Raw genomic sequence first — 23,621 nt, 5'->3', positions numbered from 1 at the left:
CATAACAGTTTAAATGCGAGCAGGGTCTATTAAAAAACCAAATGGAGTACACAACGGCATACAGGTGAAGGTAAAGGGAAAGTGGAAAATGGAGGAGAAAGGGGGTGAAAGGGGGGAAAGGGGAGTGGGTGGTTTTGGGCCAGGAAGCGACATGCCAACACAAAAGCCAACATGCAATTTATGAACAGCTTTTTGCTGGCGGGCCCGAAATGCTGGTTTGAAGCTAACGAAACGCTCTATTCCTGTTTTCTGCCGACCAACAAGAACGTCTATAGGTGAAGGGAAAGAGGGGGTAAAGGGGGTTTCAGGAGGTTTCAGGGGGTTTAAAGGGGGTTAGAGGGTAGTAGAACTTTGGCAAGAAAGCGTAAAAAAACATCAAGTACAAGAATGCCATTTTGATCAGCGGACAGCCAACGAAGCGGAAATGCCCTTTCAATATGCAATTGGCCACTCTCGCGATTTTTCAATTCCTGTTTTCATTTTTTTTTTTTTTCATATTTTTTTTGGGCAGTCTGCTGGGTGCAAAATGGGTAGGTAAATTATTCAGCGAGAATTTAGAGCACGGCAGTTTCTATGCATATTTTACGCGAAATTCAATAAAAGTTGGAAACTACATTTAGCTTTTAGTTTTTACCACTGGACACAATGTATATTTCCCCGTTTAAGTGGACTAAAGGAAACTTTATTAATTAAACTCTAACTAATTCATCTAGGTAGAGATATTAAATACTTTTTACATCTTGTATATATATGGTATAAATAATATTATACAAACTTTGCTGAGATATGATAAATGGAAAATATTGAATATGCCTTGAAATTATTTTAATTAATTATAATAAGTTTTCAATACTTTATATACTTTTTAAACAAATTTAACACATCTACATTATTTAGTAAAAAAATTTATTATTCATCCGAAAGTAATCTAAGCTTTCAATATTAATTTAATTAAAATAATCATTATTAACTTCTTACAACCATTACTTTAATTTGATTCTAATATGAAAACACATTCCCAATTTATGAGCATTTCGTGGTGAACCAAAAATATGCCCATCGCGTTGTGAAAATAAATGGTGTGTATAAATGAAAGCATCATTTCGAATTATTGAATAGCAAGTGCAGCAATTACATTATTTTATTGGCCTATTGTAGAGCTAATTCTAAGTAGGCAAATTGAAACGTATTAAAGTGAATCAAATAAATCAAATGTGTTCTCCTTAATTGCATTCTCTAATTGAGTTACTCGCATATCCAGACTCTCACCTCTCCAAATTGACATGCCTTCCGAATTAATGATACTTTCTTTTTGTTTTGAGAAAGGGAAAGGGTATGCGGGAAGGATCCGAGGTGAGTGGGAAAAAGTCCTTAAGCCAGGAGGTTTGTTGGATTCTCGGGGTGGCAAAGTGTGGAGTGCGGTGGCTCTCAAGGGAACCTAGTGAAGTCGTGGCACGTTCCATGCTGCAGGTTCTTTCTGCTGAGCCCATTGTTTGTCGGAGGAAAAGTACATCAATAGAGGAGAAGAGAACTCTCTAATTTAGAAGACTCATGAATTTATCAGGCTCGCAGGCCTAATCAATATCAACAGGGACAGAAGCGTGGTAATTGGAGCATCCAGCTCTTTGTTATTTTATCGAAAATCCAACCAGGTATATCAACAATTTGTATTGAAAGTGTACCATACACACATCACTGGATTGCAATCTATTTTATTTTTTATCAACCATCTAACAGGGCAAAAAAGTGACGTGTGAAAATGACTGCCTGAATAATAAAGTGGCATTTTTGCAAAAATTACTTTTAGCAAGAAAAATTCGTTTAAGAATTTATGAAATCAGCTTACGAAAAGGCACGCTTTTGCATGCTTTCACAAAAATGCTGTCCATGAAACAACCTCCCATATGTTATTATTAAAGTTATTTAAGCTGAGGTTTTGGACCCCAATTCCGAACTTTTTTTTCACGTGGCATCCGTGATCCGAATCTCACGGAAGCCAGGAAAAGTTGCATGGTGGAAATTATACTCGTATGTATGTGAGTGTGTGTGTGCCAGGTCAGGGAAAGTGCTTGGTAAAGTCCAGTTTACTCCACTCAACTGTTGGCCCTTTTTTTTTAGATATATCGATGTGGGGAGCAGTGCAAATGCACTTTTCAATGCTGCATTTATTACGGCCGCAATGTTGCGAAAGTTATTTTATATCAGCCCACCGCCCATTGGAGTGGTTTTCCTGTTTAGTTTACATGTTTCATATTTTACGGTTGGTGGTGGCTCTAAAATTGCTTTCGTGTCAAGGGCTGTAGCTCTTTGGGTTACTATTTCAAGTTCGTTTCTTTTTTTGGCAATTTAATTACAGTCCCGTCTTGTTTCTAGTCCAGAAAAAATACTACGCAAAATGAGGGTATTGTAATTTGATTTGGGGTTTGAGTTAAGACGAAAATTTACCTTAAACTGTTTTTGTAAGTAGAACTAATTGCTTTTGTTATTAAATGAATATAGATTGAGAACTTGTAGCGAAAGCAAGAAACATTTTATCTTAGGTTTAAGCATTTATAAAATATAAAAATGTTGTTAGAAATACTAAACAACATTGTTTATTTTCAACCAGTTGGTTGAATATTCACCATTTTTTATTGTATTTAAAATCCTTTTCAAACAATACTTTTAATAAGGGCAAATCACTCAAATCGCAATCATTTATATAGAACAACTTGAAAATGTAACACTCCCATTTCAAAAGGGTTCATCAATGGGCTCTCAAACGAACATCAATCCGAATCCCCAAAAAGCTAAGCTTTATTTCAGCCTTTTGACCTTCGCTACTGTTGTCCAGCTTAGCGCCAAAAAGTATGCTACACGTTTTTTTTTGTTTTGTTTCCCGACCCAAAAGGGTTTGTCCTCCACCGAATTTCCTGTCCCATTTTGCCCCTCTTTCTCGGCCAACAAACAATTGTCCGCGACCTAGAGCGAAAAAGCAAATAATTTCGGCAGGAAAATGTCACATTTTATTGTTTGCTCCATCATATTCGGCGAAAGCGAAGGGAAAAGTGGAAATGTGGAGCAGTAACTTCGGCCAAAGTCAGACGAATTCCATGCCACGGGCTAATAAAAGTGCGAACCTGGCCGGGGAAAAAGGAAAGTTTTGCCATGAACATTTTCGAGCGAAACACGACCCAATTCCAGACGTGCCTTATCGGGACTTCCCTAACAAAAGACCACCCAAAAACCCGTCGGCAGTATAGTAATAATACGGAAAAACGAAAAACAAAAATGTGTCACGAATCAAGACTGAGAACTACGACGACGACGACGAGACGTCAACATTTACAAATTATTATGTAGATTTTCGCTGAGGTGAAATTCCAATGACTTTCGCTTAGCTATTTTCTTAGGCCGCAAATGTGTGCCGGGGAAAACCCCGGAGTTTTCTCCAATTAAGAGCTATATCCGCGACTCTTGGGCACACGCAACGCTAAATCAATTATACAAATTGCACACCTCACTCTTCTCGCCCCAAAAGAGAATCAATCTGATTACAATTGAACATAAATTTAGGCCCCTTTCCTCGTCTTTCCCCTCCTTAGTATTATATGCAAATTTTAATAAGCAGGCATACACACATGCTTAAGGGGGGAAATACAATTAGAAGGCCTGAAATGAGGGCTATCTTTGGGAGTGGATTGCAAGTAGAGTATTAAATGAATCTTAGTGATTCTTTTTGCATGTTATTGGGTAATTATTGAGCAATAAAAATCAGTCAAGTTTTTTGAAAAATATTGTAATTAAGCCCATTTATGATCAATAATGTGGAGTCGTGTTTTTAGGGAAGGACTTTGCGCCGTGCAGTCTCCAGGTCCAGGATCACGACTTAAACAAAAAAAAGCAACTGGGCTTTAAACTTAAAGGTACAGCGCACACCATGAATTAAACCATATTTAAAAAAAATTATTTTTCCATTAAAAAATTTTAGGTTAAAAAAAAATTTCACAACTAACGATTTTTTTTTGACTTTGATTGTAAAAAAAACATGTTATAACAAACAAATATGAAAAACCGCTATATTCATGGTGTGGAGAATTTAATTTCAAACATAATGCAAAAAACCGCATTCGATTAAAATAAAATCTCTGACCTGTACATTGCACGGCGACTTTGAAAACACGACTTTTCAGGAGAAGCGTTTAAAGTTTACTTTTGTGCATGTCCGCCATATGACACACCCTCACTAAATTGCTTATAACTTTGAAAATAAGTACCGGACGGCTTTATGCTTTTAAAGGCTTATTCCCAGACATATTTAGAGTACATTGAGCCAAAAAAAATTTTTTCGAAAAAAAAAAATTTCTAATTGTATTTCCCCCCTTAAGCACGCGAAGAAAAAGATAAGGTCCATTTAGTAAACTAAAGTTGTGTAAATATATATTGTGTGAGATTGAAATCAGAACAGAAACTAATTTTAAAGATACGTAAGAAGTGTGCAGTAAAACAGTTTACTTTAAGGTATTTTAATGGAAATCCTTTAATACAGAATTATTATGTAGATTTTTATGTAGATTATGTAGATTTTTATATATTTTATGTTATTACATTTACTTATTTATTTAACATTATTATAAAGTTGATATCCTCAGCAGAATAATTTCTAAAAAATTTGATACTAAAATTGACTATAACTCTTATTTTTAAAAGATATTCAAAAAGATCAAAGCAAAATATATATAAGAAGTACAAAAAATTCTAATGAATTTTCACCCAATAAAAAACTTGATTGTAACATTATTTATAATTTATTAATTAACATATTTTTAGCTAATCAGTTCTAATTTTTTCTCAGTGTAGGGGCCACCCTGCTTATGACAGGGTGTGTCTCAGCTGACGGGGCTGTAAAAAGGGGGATAGCGGCACACAAATTAAAAGCGAAAATAAAGTTGGGCGTAAATTTTCAATTTCGTGCAAAATGATGGGAAAATTATATTGAATATTCAGCGCCTCCTCCGAGAAGGGGAACCCAACTACCCCCTCCACTAAAGCAACTACACCCCCACCACCCATTACACCCACAAAACACCACCACCCACTGAACTACCCTCAACTGAACTGTTTGTGAAGGGTTTTCCTGGCCGCAAAAGCCGACAACGTAAAAACTTTTCATTCATCAAGGAAAATAGCTTTGAAGTTAACGCGAAGAAGAACTTCTGGCGGGCGGAAAACTAAGATGGAAATTAACTTGGAAATTGGAACTTTTTTTTTGATGGTCTGCTCATCTAGCGACTTGTGACGTCATCGAAATAATTACGCATACGCCGCGTTGCCCGCTGCTTCTGCTGCTGCCATTGAATGTCATAAAAATGTGTTTGAGGTAAGGTTAACAATAACAAATAAACACAAGTTTCTACATATGTGTGTGTGTGTGTGTGTATGTTTTAGTCCGTATAAACACACATGCAAATGTGCAAAGAAGGGGCGAAAAAGAGAGAAACAAAATTGTAAACAAACATAAAGTGTTGGGCTCGTGTAAATGTGTGTATGTGTATGTGTGTGTGTATGTGGGGTCTTCTATTCATTTACAAAATGCTGGCAATAAGACCAAGATGACGGTTGCGGCGTAAAAAAAGGTGAAGGAAATCGAGGCAGGAACGCCCATTCCGATCCTTGCCACCGATTTTCAAGTCTAACGCTCTTATTTACACATTCAGGTGCAGCTGTGTCAGTGTGTGTGTGTGTTTGCCATTTACATGTGTATGGGTTACTCCTGTGAAAGCATCAGGTTGAAAAAGGGAATAAACCCAACCATATGCCAAAGCGAATATTTTATATTATTGGACTCGGCTGGCGAAAGGCGAAATGTATTTATGCCATTCGATATCAATATTGAAATGGAACTTTTGCACTTTTTCAAAGGGCTTGCCTACATTTGTTTCTTGTTTATAAAGGCCATATAGATGTACAGGCATATGGATCCTATGCAAATATGACATATTTTAAAGCAAACAGAAACACAATCTTGATTATGGCAAACATAATACATTTTCTCAGGTTTTCTTTGTTATTTACTATACCAAATATGTGGAAAGAAAAATTCAAATTGTTTCAATCGAACTGATTTGTTGAAATGTTGAATAAAATTAAATAAATATCTGCAAGCTATAACTCCTTTACTAAACCAAATATATAAAATAAATTTACTAACCTATAATTAATTTATATCTGTTGCCATTTAAATTATTTGTGATTATCAAAATAAATGGTTTTGGTATAATTATGTATTTAAAATGTATAAAGTGAATAAATAATATTGAATAATGAACAGATTTGATTGCTCTAAAATTATTCTATTATTTCCATTAATGAATAATTAACTACCCAATGATTGTGATATAATTATGTATTCATATTTTATGACTCTGCTAGATTAAATATTTGTCATTAATTTTGAATAGACAAGATGCAATTAATATAACAAGATGATATTTCAGCTACCTAAAACAATTTAAACAAATTAATTCAAATTGATTTATAAGAAACACATATTATATATGTGATATGTAAATTTTTTAAATTCTTTTATATTTTCTACCCTTAAAAGAGGCATTTTTGTGAACCGCAATCAATTTGATTTGCTTAACATATTCCGGCTTTTTGTCTGGCCAAAATGGCGACACTCCTGGGAATATTTCCCATGGGGAAAACCCATAATCCATGGATGGGTAATGTGAGATGTTGAACTTGAATTTGAATGCCTGCGAATGATTTTAATTTTTGCGATGCCCCCGCTGAAATAATTTCAAGTTGCTACATCTCAAGATGAATTCTGCTGCCATCTTTTGTGAGACACATTCATATATATATGTATGTGTATATATATCTGTACGTAAGGAAGAATGTGAAACAACAATTAAGTGAGAACGAAACTCTTTTGGCCCGGAAAAAGGGAAAAAAGGCGAAGAAAAGGAATCGGGAAAAGCGGCTGGCTTAAGCGTTTTCTCCTAGCGCAAATTATGTATACATGTGCGAGAACATATCAACATAATTCCAGAATGTCTGCACACACACACACACATATATATATTCACAAACACGCAGGACGACGAAGGAACATGTCTATTTGGCCTCACTTATGCCCTGGTTTCATTTACCCCCTCCACTTTCCCCACTTTCTCCCCTTTCCCCCATTTTTTCCTCAGATGTGTGGGCGTGTTTATAATTTATTTCTGGGTAATTGACAGCCAGGCTAAATGCTTTATGCGTAGCCGAGTGGCTTGAATGCTGTAATTCCTCTCCGTATTTCACCTTAAAATAATCGATCTACTCCATCCTCGATTTGCTAAATGGTGCGTAAAATTTCACACTCAATTTGTGATCCTTCCGGGCATTATGACCGTGGTTTATTAATGTCAAATTTATGTAAATACTTCAAAAATTGACAGTCGAGGACTATCAAATTAATTAATGCCCCATTGGGCATCACTGAAAAGGACTCGCTGGCAATCCTTGTGGTCAACGCAAAAAGTAGGGGAAATCGGTAAGTTCCTTTTCCAACTTTTTTGTTGTCCGACTTTCGTGAACTCGTGCCGGAACAAAAGTTTTTTCTTTCTTTCTTCGACATAAGTTTTCGCCTTTTTCCTATTCGTTTTTCTTTCTTGGGAATTTTGAGAAGAATGCAGCGAGAAATGCACAAAAGTGAATTAATTCTAGACGAAGGTAACTAGATGATAAATTGTTGCCCAGTCATCGGAGTCCTGGAATCCTTTCCACTTTTTTCAGGTAATAAGTCATCCATTCGTTTTCCATTATTATGCACTTTCAATCTGGCCAAGCTGCCTGTTTTCTTAATAGCTTTTAAACATGATTAATTAGGATAAATATGTTACCATTATTACCATTACCATTTCGCAGAAAACCAACATTAAAGGGATTTTCTAAATATCATAAATAAGGTCTAGACTCTAGACATTTTTGGTTCAAATAAATTTTGATTAAAATGTCATTATTGAAGCTGCTCAACGTAGCTGCTTTTATATTTATTGATTTTTGATTTATGCGATTCTGGCAGAAGCTCGTTACACCAAGTCAACGAAGTATAAAATGCCTAAAAATATTTTTGCATACACGCCACAAAAATATTTTTAGATCAAGAGCATTGTAAATATAGACAGAAATGCGAATAATATGATTAAAAATTTTACTTCGCAATTTAATCGAAAATTCAAGAAACCTTGCCAACAAATTTGATTAAAGTAAAGTCTGGACATTTGCTATTAGAAATTGGCTTTGAAATATTTTTGGATCAAAAGCGTTGTAAATATGGTCAGTAATAAAGGTAATTTAATAACAATTTGGTATTGCAATTTCATCAAAATTCAAGAAACTTTGGCAAGAAATTTGATTAAAGGAAAATCTTGTGAATATAATTTGACTTTGATGAAGAGAATATCTTATTATTTAGGTAATTATGCAAAGCAACTATTGTTTTTTTTTGGTATGTGTATCAGCTTTACAATAACAAAACATTTATTTTGACATTTTTCCAATGACACATGGAAGTTCCTAATATCTGCTTCATAACATTGATTTTTAAACTAAGCCTTTATTAAAATACCATTATGTTGGCCTACTCATCAAACGACCCTCGCTTGTTTAATCATCGATTTCGGATTTATGCGATTATGCAAAAGTTCTTTACATTTACTCCCCTTCCGTCAATTAAAAACTGCTTAAGGGCTTTATTTCGATGGGGTTTTGATTAACCCCAATAAGTTTTTGCTGGCGCTGCAAAATTTAATGGATTCGAAATACTTTGTAACTACGCTGAAAATCCAATTGAATTCGATTTCTGGTTAACGACACATTGATGCCGTTTGAAGTCATTCGCATTTATCAAGCAAATGCAGTTTGACAAGTTCGATTTCGTTTTGCGCGGAGCAAGAACTCGTTCTCGAAATGGCCAAAAGGGGGTTTTGGCGGATCGTTAATATTCACTGCTATTTCAGTAGCCACCAAAAATGGAAAACAGCAACATAGAAGCTTTGGTTTTTTTTTGTTCATTTAGCTTTATCAAGGTCTGCATTACTGGGGATTACTTTATCTATTCACTCGGTGGCTAAATCAATGAATGCACTTACTAACCCCCGACCGAATATTTCTTTATGTTTCATTTATGGCTTGATTACTCCCACATTTGACCTTCGTTCCGAGGGATTTCCCTTAGAAAAGCTTGGCGTTTTTTTACAGCACAAAAAATAGTCGGTGGAAGATTGGTAGTTCGGGGACATTCGTTGGCGACATCCATGACATTTGTCAACTGTGAAATGGCCAAAGGAGCTTAGCCCGGCTAACATGGCTAACCAGGCCAACAGATGGAATTTTCCTGGGGATTAGCCGCCACACACGAACCAATCGAACAGATTGAACAGCTCGGGGTGTAATTGTTACCCAGATATCACGAGTATATACCATATATAGTGTACGATATATAGATGAACGGATGTCTGATTGACGGGTGCAAACGTGCGAAGTGCAATCCGCCAGAAATCGACCTTGGATGGTGGGTAATTGATTTACCAAAATGCAAATTTCTGGCCCTAACCCTTCGATTCGCCTAAGATTCGAAGTTGTGTCCCCAATTCGGTTGTCAGACAGGCGATATAATTTCAGGCACGTACACAATAACCCTTTCCCCTCGCCTCCCCCAAAAATTTCATTGCCTTAAATTTCTGTCTCCGTTTCAGTTTCAGTTTCAGTTTGAGTTTGAGTTTTCAGTTAGTATCCGTGTTTCCGTTTCGGTTGTAATTGCCATATCGCATCCCGTAGTTTGAAGGGGGGCTAAGTAAATTGGTTTGACAACCGCAAAGGGCGATATGGCCCCCCCATAGGCCGGCTTTCCCGTTCACTTTTCCTCGGGTGACAATCCCCAGCACGTTCTGCCCATGAAAATACTTTTTCTGGCCAAGAATCCAACACGTTTGAATACCCTGCGGACGGTCTATTATAGTTTCGCCTCAGTTTTGTTAGCTATATCTCAAATTAAGGTAAGTTACTGAAAGAAATACGTTTTAACATAAATAAATTGTAAAATTTAAAATTTTGTATAGAAATTAGCACATCTTTTGATAACTGGCTTAACCTCATTTAAAAGTGGTTCTAATGTCATATTTTTGCATAAATATATGCAAATAGCCTGCTAATGGATTTTTGCAGCTTGTATTTGTCGTTTAGTATTTAGTTAATTGATTTTTAGTTTAATGCCATGAAACTCATGTTTGTACAAATTCATTTTTTAATCATCCGTTAAAACAAAAACAATAGTGTTGAAACGTAAAAAGTTATTGAGCATATAATAACACAGAAAACAAACATTTTTGTTTCTAAAACCAAACATAGAAACCACGATTTCCATTCTTTTTTTTAGCACAACAATTGTCAGCAAAAATTAAACCAAACATCGCAGTTATTCTGCGAATAATGTCAACATGACAATTTTATTGTACTGACAAATATTATCTACAGAAAATTGCGCTTCTAGCTTTAGCAAGAAAAATCAGAAAACAGAGCGGGAACTTTATCTTAAAGTGTCACTTCGAGGTTGAGAGACTTATACTCATATTCTTCACATACGAAAGGCCATTTATGAATTTATGACTGCGATAAGAAGTGTCCATAAAGTTGTGCAGACAAACTGAGATAAATGCCATTTCTAACTCAAGGTGCTACAAAGTTATTATAATTTGCCCAAATGACATCACTTTTATAAAGGGTATTAATTGTTTCGTTTGCCAAATTTTGGTTAATTTTGATCACTTTATATATTTGTATTTTATGAGCACATTTGTGTTGTCGTTGGCGCTTACTTGGCGCATTCTTAGGAATTTTTAATGAATATTCGCGCTTGAGTTTTCTGATATAAAAAATCGCACGTTGCGGATTTTTGATCTATTTTTCCTCCTATTTTTTTTTTCTGTACTTACAAATCAAAATCGAGCATAGGAACAAGTGATGGTTCAATAACGATAATTCGCTATGTTCTGCTGTTGAAAGAATGCTGCACAATTTGCTTTAACGAGCCGTTAACAACTGAATATTTGAATATTTAAATAAAATCTTATAAATACGAATTCGAATTTGTTTTGTGGTGTATACAAAACACCCGTGCCCCATACGCATATATTTATTTTATATAGATCCAATGCAGGGGCAGACATATAGAGCTGTATATCGAATGGAATCGGACGTTGTTTCCGCCGCCAAAAAGGCCGAAAAACGTTTCTCCAAAAACAAAAATAAACGCTCCTTCTCGTAAATAAATTCTTTTTTCTGCCTTTCGACCGATAGAAATATTTTGGTATTGCATTATTTGCAATTTACTTAGCTGAACTTGGCTTTCTCAATTCTATTTGTTTAAATAAGTCTTGCACGCACCTTTCCGACTGGATTTTCGCTGTTTTCGTTGGCCGCTTAACTTGTTTTTGTTTACCCGATTTTTGTTTGTCGAGTATTACTACTCGCGGATTTTCTATTTGGTTACACTGCTGTTTAGGGTCACAGAAAACACTGCCACACAAAAATACACTTAATAATTTTCCTTCTATGATCTTTGCTATTTGTTTTATTTATTTTTATTTTTTATTTATTTTTCTATCCCTCGCCGCGCCGCATTGGTTTTTTGCAAACTTGATAATTTGCACGATTTCGAACGGAGGCTATTATCGCCGTCCGCCGGCTTATTATCCACTAGATGAGATCGCGAAAAGGCCGAGGGAAATACTTGTGTGTTCTATAGAACAGAACTGAGCGGAGCGGAGCGGTCACCGAGCAGCCAGCAGCAGCGTTGCCGAGCGAGTGAGCGGAATCCGCTCGAAAGCCAAAAGTTGCGACGTCGAACGACGGCGAACATCATCGTCACTGCTCGTTACTTTTGCAAAAAAAAAAAAAAAACAGAAAAAATATACAAGCTGTGCTGCTGTTGTTGTTGTTTTGTTGAAGATGCCGCCAGTGCGGCCGACAAACAATATCAACCAGCCGCCCTGTTGGCCCGATATGCCTACGTCATCGTTGCGGCCAACGTGTCGTATGCTCGATGTCGAGGTTCGAAACTGTTGCCTTTGCCGTAGATTTGTAGGTTGGTAGGTCACAATATGTGTATCTGTATCTGTAGCGAACGCATCTGTATGGGTAGAGAACGTATCCGTATTTGTAGTGAACGTATCTGTATTTGTAGCGAACGTAAATGTATCTGTATCTGTAGCCGTACCCACTCATAAGTTCATTAACGCAACAGTTTCGTTCGCTTGTATCCGTTACCGTTACAAGCCACCATCAACCGACCAAGTTAACCACCCCCTTTCCCCTCTTCCCCCCGAACCGAAAATTTCGGGGTAATTGCTTGAGGCCAGAACAGCAAATGCGTATTAATGAATCCTCCTCTCGATTTGCACGTGACGCCACATTCTCGTTGCTTTTGTGCGGTTTGTTATCCTCGAAAGGGTTCACTCGTATTTATTTACTGTACTCGGAATAATGGCGTTCGCGGAACTAAGGTTTAGTTAGTTTTCGAAAGGGTTCGCAGCCCCAATTCATCAGGGAACACAAATAAGTTCTGATTGAAAGGGTTACTTGGTTTCGAGTTGATCAATTCAATTAGACCGTATACTTAAGCCTAAGAAAACTGATTTCTTTTTCTGAAATAAGAATGGTATTTGGACAGTCTAGGAACTTGCTTTGTTGCGAAGTCTTATCCTCTTATAATTAAGTAGAGATTTGTCAGTAAGCCTAGGAAACAACTATTTGCTTCCTATTGATTGTGAAGGAAAATAAAGCCTTGTGCAAATAAATTAATTTGGTAGAGAATGTATATTAAACAATGTAAGCTTAAAATCTGTTCAAGGTTTCAATATATTTCTTTTAATTGTTAAGAAAAAATAAATCATTCTTGTAATGAATTTGAGTTGAAAAAATAATTAAACATCAATCAGGATAAACATTGACCAGTTGAAAGTTATAAATACATTTAAGTTATGCCTTCTTTATTCTTTTACTTTGTTATAAAATAATAAGATACTTTAACTTATACATCAAATGCAATATTTAGTTTACTTGGTAAACTCTAATTGCATAAATGTTGTAAAAACTTTTAACAGCACAAAAAAGTAAATTTTATTCACAAAAGAAACTTTATGCACTCCACATAAGTAGCACAAAGGTATGTTTAAAATGAATTTTTAAGCAGAAATTCACCAATTCCCTGCGGAAAATGGGTAATATTTCAGTTTATTTACGGGGGCATAAAGTTCCCTTCCATTTCCACCTGCAGGTGGTAGAACCCCACTGATATTTCGCATTGCCGAAAACTGAAAAATACCATTTGGTTTTTAATGAGTCGCCAATTTGTTGGCTTTTGTAATGGTGCATTTTGTTTTTCCTCTGCGCTTGAAACTTTCATTTTCAGTCCGTAAAATATGCAACTAAATTTCGGGTTTTGACCAGCTGGTAGAGGGTGGCTAAAAACAACTATGGTTGTAATTAATTTGTGCATGTGACGAACGCATTTATTGCCGAAATTGCGGCAGATGCTGGCCGTCCTTCCCGACGGCATTTAGCGGCCGGTTTTTATGGCCAACTAATTAACTGAACTGGTCGGTGGAGCGCACTGGCCAAATCCCAAATTAATTGGGAATTAAACGCTGGGCGGGAAAGTTCTCATCGCTAAATGAGGGGCCATAAAACCAGTATGCAAATAATAAAACCCAATCCCCCGACATTGATTCCTTTGCCATTCCATTTCGCTCGTGGAGCAATAAAATCGCATCCCGTTTCCCAGGACGAAAAGCTTCTGCTCATTCAGCTCTCCTTTCAGCATCCTTTTCCAAAATCGTAAAAGAAAAATATGAAAAGCCAGGGAGGCCCATTTCCTTTTTGAGAGCCTGCGGCATAAACTATATTTAACAATCTGTTTATGTGGACTATGTTTGCCTCGGTTAATGCTCCGAAGTCAGCAAATCTGTACTTTTATGTTTGTATTTCAAATATGAGGATGGTTTCTGGGGTTCGGGAGGCACAAGGGTTCCACTCGAGACAAATGTCCTTTTGGTCCGAGCAGCTGCTGTGTTTTTTCTTTTCGACCAACTAGAAAATTATGGTTGTTGGGCGAGGTGGATTGATGTATACCCTGGGGTGTGTTAGCCTAATCCAGGCATAACAAAATTGATTTTTTTCACTGCCCGATTTGGCCAAGTCAAAGGGTAGCGTTGAACGACCCTTAAATTGGTGGCCTTCAATTTTATCGAGAGCAAACAAGATTTGGGTATCTGTTTTTATTTGATCTGTAAATCGGCAGTTCAATGTTTTTTTATCTCATTAATATCTTTGGGAATACTTTCTAGTTTTAATGGTTTCTTTATTTGTTTTTGATTTAGGGTTGTTTGTTGTTTGAATAATGAATAATAATTATAAAGGAATGTAAGTTGATATTGTGTTCAAATCGTTTAACCTTTAACTTGAACCAAAGCTTATTTTGGATATACATTTGGAACCCGTATTAGTATTAATTAGTAATATAAAGACTTAGTAAACCATTTAGTAAATTTAAGCGCACTTCTTTGAGCTTTGCTCTTCACTCAAAGACTTAATATAAATCCCCCATTTTCGTGTCGATGGCGATGAATGGAAATTAGTTAGGGGATTTGTAACTTGGCCAACGAACTTCGTGTTTGGACTAATCCGCAAATCTAGTTCCCATTTGATTAGCCAGCATATTTATCACTAAGTAGCCGAAAAGTAGTTTGTCTAGGCCCATTTCCATTCACCTCCCCGCAAACACTCCAAATGTTCTCTCATTGTTATGCGTGCTATGCACAATTTTTGTGTTTGTCTTATTGTTTGTGTGACGCACCACACTCAAAAAAAAACTTGTTCCTTCATTTAAAAAAAATTGTATTACAATGTATGTAATCATTTTTGGAACCACACATTTTCTAAAATTGTTGTGCCAATAATTTAAAATATGTTTTATATATTCCTCTAATCATAATCATGTTTTCTTCAAGAATGAATTCATTCAATTTATAATAACCACATAATGAATAACCTATAAATTGTTACCATTAGTTTTTGAGGAATAATTCATTTTAGGAAATTTGTTTATGAAAAGAATTTAATTAGCAAAATCAATACGTTTTTGAACCATTCATTTAATTTTTTTCAGGAATTTTGTAGTTTGTTAATTAATGTTGTAATTTAGTAATTTTTTAAGAAACAAAGTGAATTAACCTAAAGAAAAATGTATTGGTATCTGAAATTATTTTTCGAAATTAATCATGAACATTTCTTTTTTTAAAGTGTAACGTTTTTTTGAGTGGATGGCTGGGAGTCGAGCACATGCGTGCGATTTATTTGCTGTCACCACAAACACAAACATCAGCGCAGATAGGCACACACAAATATGTATGAACATGCACACACACATACACACACATTCAACAACAATGACTTTCGCACCCTGGGCCAACACTTGGGGCCACAAATTAACCCAAGCACGTAGCTCGCTTAGGCGGCCTAATCAAATAGAAGCGCCCAAATCAAACAACAACAACATCAAGAATAACAACAAGAACAACATGAACACAACAACAAGAACAACATGAACAACAATAAGAACAACAACAATTGGCGCAAGGCAGCAGCCACGCGAAGAGCTAAGTAAATATATGAGTTTGACACCCACAAACTGGCAGGAGTGCGACTCTCACCGCCTGGAGAAGTTAAGAGTGCGGCTTGAACCCGCCAAATTCCATTGACATTCCTATGCTCAGATTCATTCCCTTGTCACTCAAAACCTCTCAAACCTACCATTATTTTTTACAAGTTTTGACAATGTTGTCTTATTTTTTGGGAGGAAAATAAATAGGTAATTATTTCATAGCCTTAACCACCATTTGTAAAAAAGGTTTGAAGACTTGAAAGGGTTCGAGTTATGAAATATAATTTTCTATCGTTTATACTCAAGATATCACTTCTTAAATATCATAGTTTAACCAGTGGCGGATCCACGGGGGGGGGAAATTAGGGAAATTTCCCCCCCCCTTGGAACCAGAGAACCTGAAAATTTTACTTGTTTGCTATGGTTGACTTTTCAAATATAACCACTTTGTTTACCAAAAAATTGGGATGGATAATTTTTGTTTTATAATTTGTACTGTATTTCTCTCGCAATAATAAGTTTGAACCCCAAATCGAAGAATAAGTTCAATTTCCCCCCCCAAGAATCGTCTCTGGATCCGCCACTGGTTTAACACACACATAATATTTGTACAAAAAGATAAAGACCTTTTGGCCAATAAATAGAAATAACTACCAGCAGGTTCTCCAAATATTTACTTTTTAAGACTCTGGCAAGTACTTAAGCAAATTTAGACAACACATATCCTCATTTATTAAAACACTTAAAATTATTATTTAAATTTAGTAAAAACTTTGTTTTGCAATATGGATATTTGATGGATCATTGATTTAAAGAAGATTCTTATGAACGTTATAAATGATTGATTTACATGATCACTTAACAGTGGCTGTTCACTTAACAGAGGCTTCGACTGTTGATCCATTAACATCCACTGCTTTATCGACCCGCTTTCTTGTCTTGCTGATGATTGAGTTTCTGTTTCTTTTCCGTTCACCCACCATCAACCACCACCTACTCTTAAGTGTTCTTGGCCAGCAGGTGGTTTCTGGGTGGTTTTGGGTGGCCGAAGGTGGGTGGTCGTATTAATTAGACCACCCACCAGTCCGATTTCCCCGCTGATCTCGAACAGAGCCACCGAGTGCTGCGTAAATTGAGTGGCTCTACATGATGAGTGGCATTTGCGTTGGCCGCCTTTGTTGCCATGTTGCCGTGTTGCCGGCTTTGTTGCTGCTTATGCTTTCGCCTCGGCTTTGAGTGGCTGCCACTTGAGTGGCGCTAAAGTCGTGGAAAATGAGCCATCAACAGCTGCCGCCTCGGGCCTGTTTGCTCCAGCGAGAGAAAAACCAAGCAGAACAGTGAGAAAAAAAATGCATACACCATTAATAGACTTTATTAATAAATTAAATTTAATTAATATAGAATTTTCAATTTTTATTTTTCTGAACTTCAACAATAAATAAACAAATAATTGAACTATATTGACATATTTTCGATTTTGAAATCCTTTCAGAAATTTTGTTTATTTTTTTTGTCGACCTGGGAACTTAGTTACTTTAGAACGGAACCTAAAAATTAATTCAAATAAAAAAATTCAAAAATAAGAATTTATCTAAACTTTTTAAAAAAATATTTTAATAACAAAAAGTTAAAATACTCTTTTATTGCCAAGTTTTTAGAGATGAAAATCTATATTTAAGAATTGGTTGCTAGTTAAACTACAACTTACTCATACTTTTTAAAGTAAAAACATTCCTTTCTTCTGTGTATTTTATTATGGTAATTTTTGGTCGGAGTCAGACTATCGTTTTATTGGTAGATTTATGAGATAGATGTAATTATATAAGATTTAATCCAAATAAGTATTTATTACATATTCCTATAAATTTCTTTTTAGTGAATTTTGTGGGCCAGCAGGCAACAGGCGAACAGTTGTTGACATTCTTTTTAGCCTGGCTGTTGACTAGACGCCCCAGCACGTGCTGTCGTTCCGCTCCGACGCCCTGTTGGTTAGAGCGAGACGGCGAAACGCGAGCGGGCCGCAGCTGAGCATGCATATTTTATGGGGCAAACCCAATCCCTGAAACCGCCTCCCGCCCCCCGCTCCACCCACCGCCCCCTGCAGCCCAAAATCCCCCCGGAAGGTGGAAAATTCAACGGGAGCCACAACATCATTACAAACAGCCGGGTTCTGGGTTTACTTTGCTGTTTCGCATGTCGTTCGCTTCATTTATTTATGCACAAATATCCCACAGAAGGTGCAGGTGGTGAGGCCACAGAGCCGCAACGACAGCGGCAACATCAACGGCAGAAGCAACAGCAACAGCAACAGCAACAAAAGAAACAACAACAGCAGCAACAGCAACAACAACAGCAACAGCAGCAGCATCGTCATCAGCAGCAGCAACATCAACGGCAGCAACATCGCCAACAGCAGCAGCAACAGCTGGAAATGTTCAATTCAATCAGTTTAAATCTCACTGCCGAGTACCCGGAAAAGCGAATTTCACAGATTTTTCTTTCAAGAAAAAAACTCAGCTCAGCACTATAATATATGTGCGCACACGGAAAGGTGGGGAAGATACTCGGAATATATATTAGCTCCTCCTGGGAGTTATTTCTTTTGGCTACCTGGTTCATTATGTCTGGTTGTCTGAGAAGCTGGTGAATGTTCTTGTTTAGGTAGGTGTACTATAAAGTGAGGTAACAAAAGTAAAAACAAAAGTTCTGTGACATTAATGTTGCAGCTAACAACATATGTTTATGTGGCACTACAAGCTCAGATTCCGATTCCAATACAAGCCCCCAAACGCATGTTTATCTGCTGAAAGTTTGCCGTGACTGAAATACCAATAAAAACGAAACCCAAAAAGCGAAGGGAAACAACTTTTAGACGCCGGCTTTAAATTGTGCTTAAGTGTAATATTTGTTTATTTTATTGCACTGGAATGTTCCCCTTACTTCTTACTGCTGCTTACTTGCTAAGGGCTCTTGTTTTATTTTTACGTATTTCCCTTACATACTAAAAAACAGTGACAAATCAGACCCAGGATTGTGTGTTTTCTTCTGTTTCTGCCGCTTTTTTCTTTCTTCTTACTCAAGCTGCCTCGTATTTTGGTTTATTTTCGTCTTAATCTGCGTAAATTGTATTTCATTTGATTTTATTTCCCCCGCCGAGTGGGTGGAGAGTTGAGTGGGCTTGGATGGGTGGTTGAGTGGGTTTTCGTTTGGGCTTTCAGACAAAGGGATGCCGCGTGCGCCGCTTGGCCTTGATGGGATACTCGTATCCCTCGAAGTCGTCGTCCTGGTCGTCCTCGTGATGGTGGTGGTGGTGGTGACTGCGGCTACTGTGGTGCTTCTTCGGCTCGTGGTGGTGCTCCTTCACCGGCACCGGAATGGGCAGCGGTACCTTCTTAATGACCGTCTTCGTGTGCACATGTGTGTGGTGCTTCACCGGCACGTGTATTCGGATCCTGCAAATGGTCAAATGGCTCGTGAACATTGTTCCACACAGCAAAAAACAAAGAACATCTAAAGGACTCTATTAACTGTACAGATAGAAAATAAGTTCCTTAGGATGATGTCAAGATAATATAGTATTGGTTGATATAATATATATCAAGAAAATATGCTTAATAACGTACTTTTTATTTTATTTAATAAAAGAAAATTTAGTAACATATGTATGTTAAAAACTATTTTCCTTTAAACCTTTTTTTAAAATTTGCACTAAAAAGGAAATATTACATTTTTGTTCAGATAGAATATTATTCAATTAACATTTTTTTATTGTATCTTTTTATAACAAAATGAAACAATTTTTTTAAAATGTTGTATGATATGAAAGAACACTAATAAAATATTTTTCCATGAATTTTAAAAGGAACGTTCTTTACGTGCGTGTATTGTTTTAATTAAAATATACGAGAAAGGTCTCAAATAATATTGAAAAGTATACTTTTTTTTTTTTATTTTTACCCATGTTTATTATTTTAGTTGGGGATTTAATTGGGAATTTAAATAGTAAAGATATCAAATGATGTTAAAAACATGTTGAGCTATAATAACCGTACAAACATAAGTTAGCCTTGGGTAATGATAGTATTTCGCTGTGTAGTCGTTAAGGGGGCGTGGCTGTGGGAGGCGGAAGAGGGGCGGGGGCGGGGCGTTAACTTACTTCAGCTTGTCGCTTGATGGATGGCCGCCTGCCAGTGCGAACATCATGCATGTGACGAACAGAAAGCTTAATGCCTGCAACGGGAAAACAAGTATAAAGATTACGATTCGTTGGCAAGCGTAAAGAGGTTATCGCCCTCCTGCCACTTTTTGCTTTCTGGCCTTTTCGCAAAACAGCTCATAAACATAAACATCCGAACAATACAATTAGCATAATAATACGCATCCAAGGACCTCGTCTCCCTGCTCCTCTATTATAATATTATTGGCAGGACCATCTAACGATGATGGGACCGCCGCCTTCATCTCAAGATTGTTTCTGATGTGGGCGTGACAGAAGCTGTCAGACGCACTGGATGGATAATTTGGGACCGGTCAACTTCAATTTGGTCGAAACGGAAATAGAAAATCATTAAGCGTCTCGCTCACTTGGCGGTAGATTGGCCCAAACTGAGACAATGCGTCTAGAGAAACTCGATGGTATAAATAAAATGGCATTTAATTCATGCTGATTGCTCAAATTGGGAAAACTCGAATGAAAGTCTGGGAAAAAAGACTCTTTTATAGCAAATTAAAAACACTTAATTGAAGATGTGAATTGAAAAAGGAAAAAAATAGTAATCATTAGTATGTGAATTTAAAATACACTTATTTTTGTATGAATCATTTAACATTAAAATGCAAAGGCTTTTTAAAAATGCAACCAGCATTTTTTGAATAAATACAAACAATTTGCTTAAAATGTGAGTTGTAAATTCCGTTTGAAAAAATCATTTTCGTTTTTCTGTTAACTGCAACATTAAACAGTTCATTAAAACCATTTCCCTAAGCTTATCACTTTATTGGGAAAAATATTTATGCTGTTTCCGACATTTTCACAATCACAAAACAACTCCCTTTCACTTTGCCGCTCCGCTTATTATAGTATTGTCCAAATGTGACTTTCCCTTTATTGCACATTTTTGTTCAATTAACCGTTTATGGTCAACTTGAGAGTTCTTTTCATGTTTCGACATTTGTTGGTCGTAAAAAACAAATTAAGTTTTTGTGGTTCGCATTCGCATTTTATTTTTTTTTGTTCGCTTTGTTTTATTCATTTCCCGCGCGATTGGAGTCAATAAAATCGTTGCGAAATGTAAGATTTTTTTTTGCATATTTTGCGTGCACTTAACGCGGATTATTTTGGGACTTTCTAAGCCGGATTTTATTTTAAATATTTGATTTTTCTCGTATTTTCTCCTTGGCCAACACAGATATGGTACATTTTTTGTTCCAATGTTTACGTTAATTTTTTTGGGCTGCTCTTCATTATTTGCTCGCCACGAAAAAATGTAATTAACACTTACTCCTTGGGGCAAATGCATTGTTATTTGCGTTATTTTTTTGCTATTGGTTCGATGTTGTTAAATTGGATTAAAAGTGCGGATTTCGGTAAACCATCGTCGACGGGCGTAGAAATGGAATTGCTCTGGGACCCGCCGCCTGCATCCGCTTAAATATGAGGCAAAAAGCGAAGAAAAAAGTTATGAGCTACAGTGAAACGTGCCACAGACAGACGGGCAGCGTCAGGCAGCGTCAGGCAGCGCCACTTGCAGCAACAATGCGGTGACACGAAGTTGCTGAGTTGGAAACGAAGTAAAACAAAAACACTAACAAATGCAAAAACAAAAACATAATCAACTCGGCGAAGGGGCAGCGGAAGTGGCTAGTTTTGTCAGCCAAGACTCTCCGACTACAACTCGTCTTTGGGTTCGGGCTCAAACTAGCGGCCATGTTAACAGCCGGTTGGCCTTTTACTACCATCTGGTCGACTTGCCAAGAGCGCTTCGGTCAGTTGTGTATTTACTATATAGCCACATAATCAGGAGTTTCGTGGAAATAAATGTCCAGAAATTCAGTGAAGCTAAGTAAATTTTTTAAATTTCTGGCATCTTTGAAAAGAATCCCTACGATGTAAAAGAATGTCTAGAAACTCTAATTAAAATTAAATTTAATTTAAAACAAATTTAGTATGAATGTCTGGAGGTGCAAAATTATTTTTAGGAAATTATAAACATTTTTAAATGGCTTAAGAAATTATAACAATGTGTTGAAAGCTTTTTTAAATATTTTCAGTGAAACATTATAATATGGAAATGTGTTGTGGTGTTTAAATTTTATTTCCTCACGTGGAGTTTTAAAATTGTGCTTATTTGTTTATATTATATGATATGATGGATTTTAGAGCTTGCACATTTAATGATTAAGTAGTCATTTCTCTAAATTTAGCCTTGTCTGCTAAGCCACTTGAACTTAACTAAAAATAAGTTTAAATATCTTAATTTAATTTACCTTGTAAACATATTTAACAGATTAAAAATCTGCATAAGGTAGAGTGCCTTGCACCCTGACATGATAGTGAAAACACGCGGCGCAAACAAACCGATCCAAAGCCAAAACAAAACCCAAAGCAGCCAGAAAGTGAGACGCTGACAGCCATCCAGAAACTCGGGCTCAAAGCCACAAGCTACCGAACCGTATGTTCCCCTCTCACTCGGAAAAGCCGCCTAACATGAAGATACTTTTCCGAGAGCCAGGCTGCTCAAGTGCGAGCGAGAGGGGGCTACGTGTAATTGAAGCCTGTGCCCGAGAGTTAAACGCAGCGATTATGTCGGTCTGCCCGCCTCCAGCGGTCGGAAAAGCGGTGGGTGGGGTAGGAAAACTGGAGGGTGGAAATCAGGGGGTGGGAACGGGGGAGGGGCTGTTGGCGCCGGCAGCGGGTTGCAATTGCCATTGCAGTTGCAGTTGCAGTTTCAGTTTCCAGTGGCAGTGGCAGTGGCAAGGATTCGGCCAGCTTCCTGGTTAGGCATTTGGACTCGCCGTCGCATTCGTTTGCCGCAAATTGAGTTGTGCGCTGAAATATGTCGTCGTGTCAACTGCACTCCCACTTAAAGAAAAAATCCACTTATTTCTGTAAAAATGTCAAAATGATGTAGATAATAACACAATTAGCAAAATAATTGATGAAATTTTATTTTAATTCAAGATTATAACACCTGTTCTTGAAAGCATACAAGCAAAGCAAATTTTTATGTATTAAATGTGCATATAAATTTTATACTTTATAACTTTAAAAACCCTTTAACACATTCACCAGATTGAGTCTTTATCAGCAGTTTTAGCACCTACAGAATTAAAAAAGAAAATATAATACAACTCTTCTAATAGTTTTTGGGTGTTGCAAAATTAAAAGTCAATTAAAATTGAAATGGTAAATCGACAAGAAAATTGCACCTATTAAATAATACTATATATGCGAATAACATTTTTTTGATATTTTGCTATTTTGATATTGATGTTATAACTTATAAAGAGATCTGTTTGTTTTCAGAATATAACGTCTACTTTAATTTAATTTTTCCAATTCGATTGTAAATAAAATTTTACGATTAAAAGTACTTTTTATGTTAACATTATTTCTTTTTGTGCTTCAATAGGATCCGATTTTTTGCAGTGCAAGTACACCCGCACCGACCTGAATTCAATTGCAATTTAAATGTGCAATGCGATGGCAATCAGTTTGATTGGCCATTCTGGCCGCTGGGCCCAAATCGGAGGTACTAAAACCGTAGTCATAGCATTAGCCATAGCCATGAATGTAATGCAGGAAGCGCTTCATTTCGGCGAGCTAATCAACTGGTTTCGTTGGCACGCCGCGGCGATTGCATAACAATGACAAATCCAACAAATCCAGACCGGCACGACACTTGGTCATTGTCTTTGCTTCGACGGCGAC

At 36.7% G+C, this 23,621-nt stretch overlaps 2 protein-coding genes and 1 long non-coding RNA gene across 3 annotated transcripts in view; 1 reads left to right on the top strand and 2 right to left on the bottom strand.

Moving 5' to 3' along the window:
- Positions 1-11,831, bottom strand: part of LOC108096677 (potassium voltage-gated channel subfamily KQT member 4) — a 46,455-nt gene extending 34,624 nt beyond the window's left edge. The window contains exon 1 of the mRNA XM_017198466.1: positions 11,416-11,831. The gene's annotated coding sequence lies outside the window, so the exon portion shown is untranslated. The remainder of the gene's footprint in view (positions 1-11,415) is intronic.
- Positions 11,832-18,123: 6,292 nt separating this feature from the next.
- Positions 18,124-18,547, top strand: LOC108096589. The gene is made up of 2 exons (XR_001771712.2): positions 18,124-18,352; positions 18,418-18,547. It is a non-coding gene; the product is annotated as an uncharacterized LOC108096589 (long non-coding RNA).
- Positions 18,548-18,812: 265 nt separating this feature from the next.
- On the bottom strand, positions 18,813-21,297 carry LOC108096588 (uncharacterized histidine-rich protein DDB_G0274557). Its single transcript, XM_017198287.2, has 3 exons — positions 21,193-21,297; positions 19,848-19,921; positions 18,813-19,143 (listed from the first exon to the last, which is right to left on the bottom strand). Exons 1-3 carry the CDS (start codon positions 21,208-21,210, stop codon positions 18,906-18,908), a joined length of 330 nt encoding a protein of 109 aa, XP_017053776.1. The 5' UTR covers positions 21,211-21,297; the 3' UTR covers positions 18,813-18,905.
- Positions 21,298-23,621: the final 2,324 nt, after the last annotated feature.

This window comes from Drosophila ficusphila, unplaced genomic scaffold (assembly GCF_018152265.1).
Source record: "Drosophila ficusphila isolate 14025-0441.05 unplaced genomic scaffold, ASM1815226v1 contig_414, whole genome shotgun sequence".
Lineage (NCBI taxonomy): Eukaryota > Metazoa > Arthropoda > Insecta > Diptera > Drosophilidae > Drosophila > Drosophila ficusphila.
Note: the sequence above shows the minus strand (reverse complement) of the source record. Positions and strands in the feature narration are given on the sequence as shown.

Excerpts from the sequence above, each read along its gene's own strand:
- LOC108096588 (XM_017198287.2), bottom strand. Across the intron at positions 19,144-19,847 it reads CCATCAAGCGACAAGCTGAA|GATCCGAATACACGTGCCGG; the intron begins GTAAGTTAACGC and ends GACCATTTGCAG.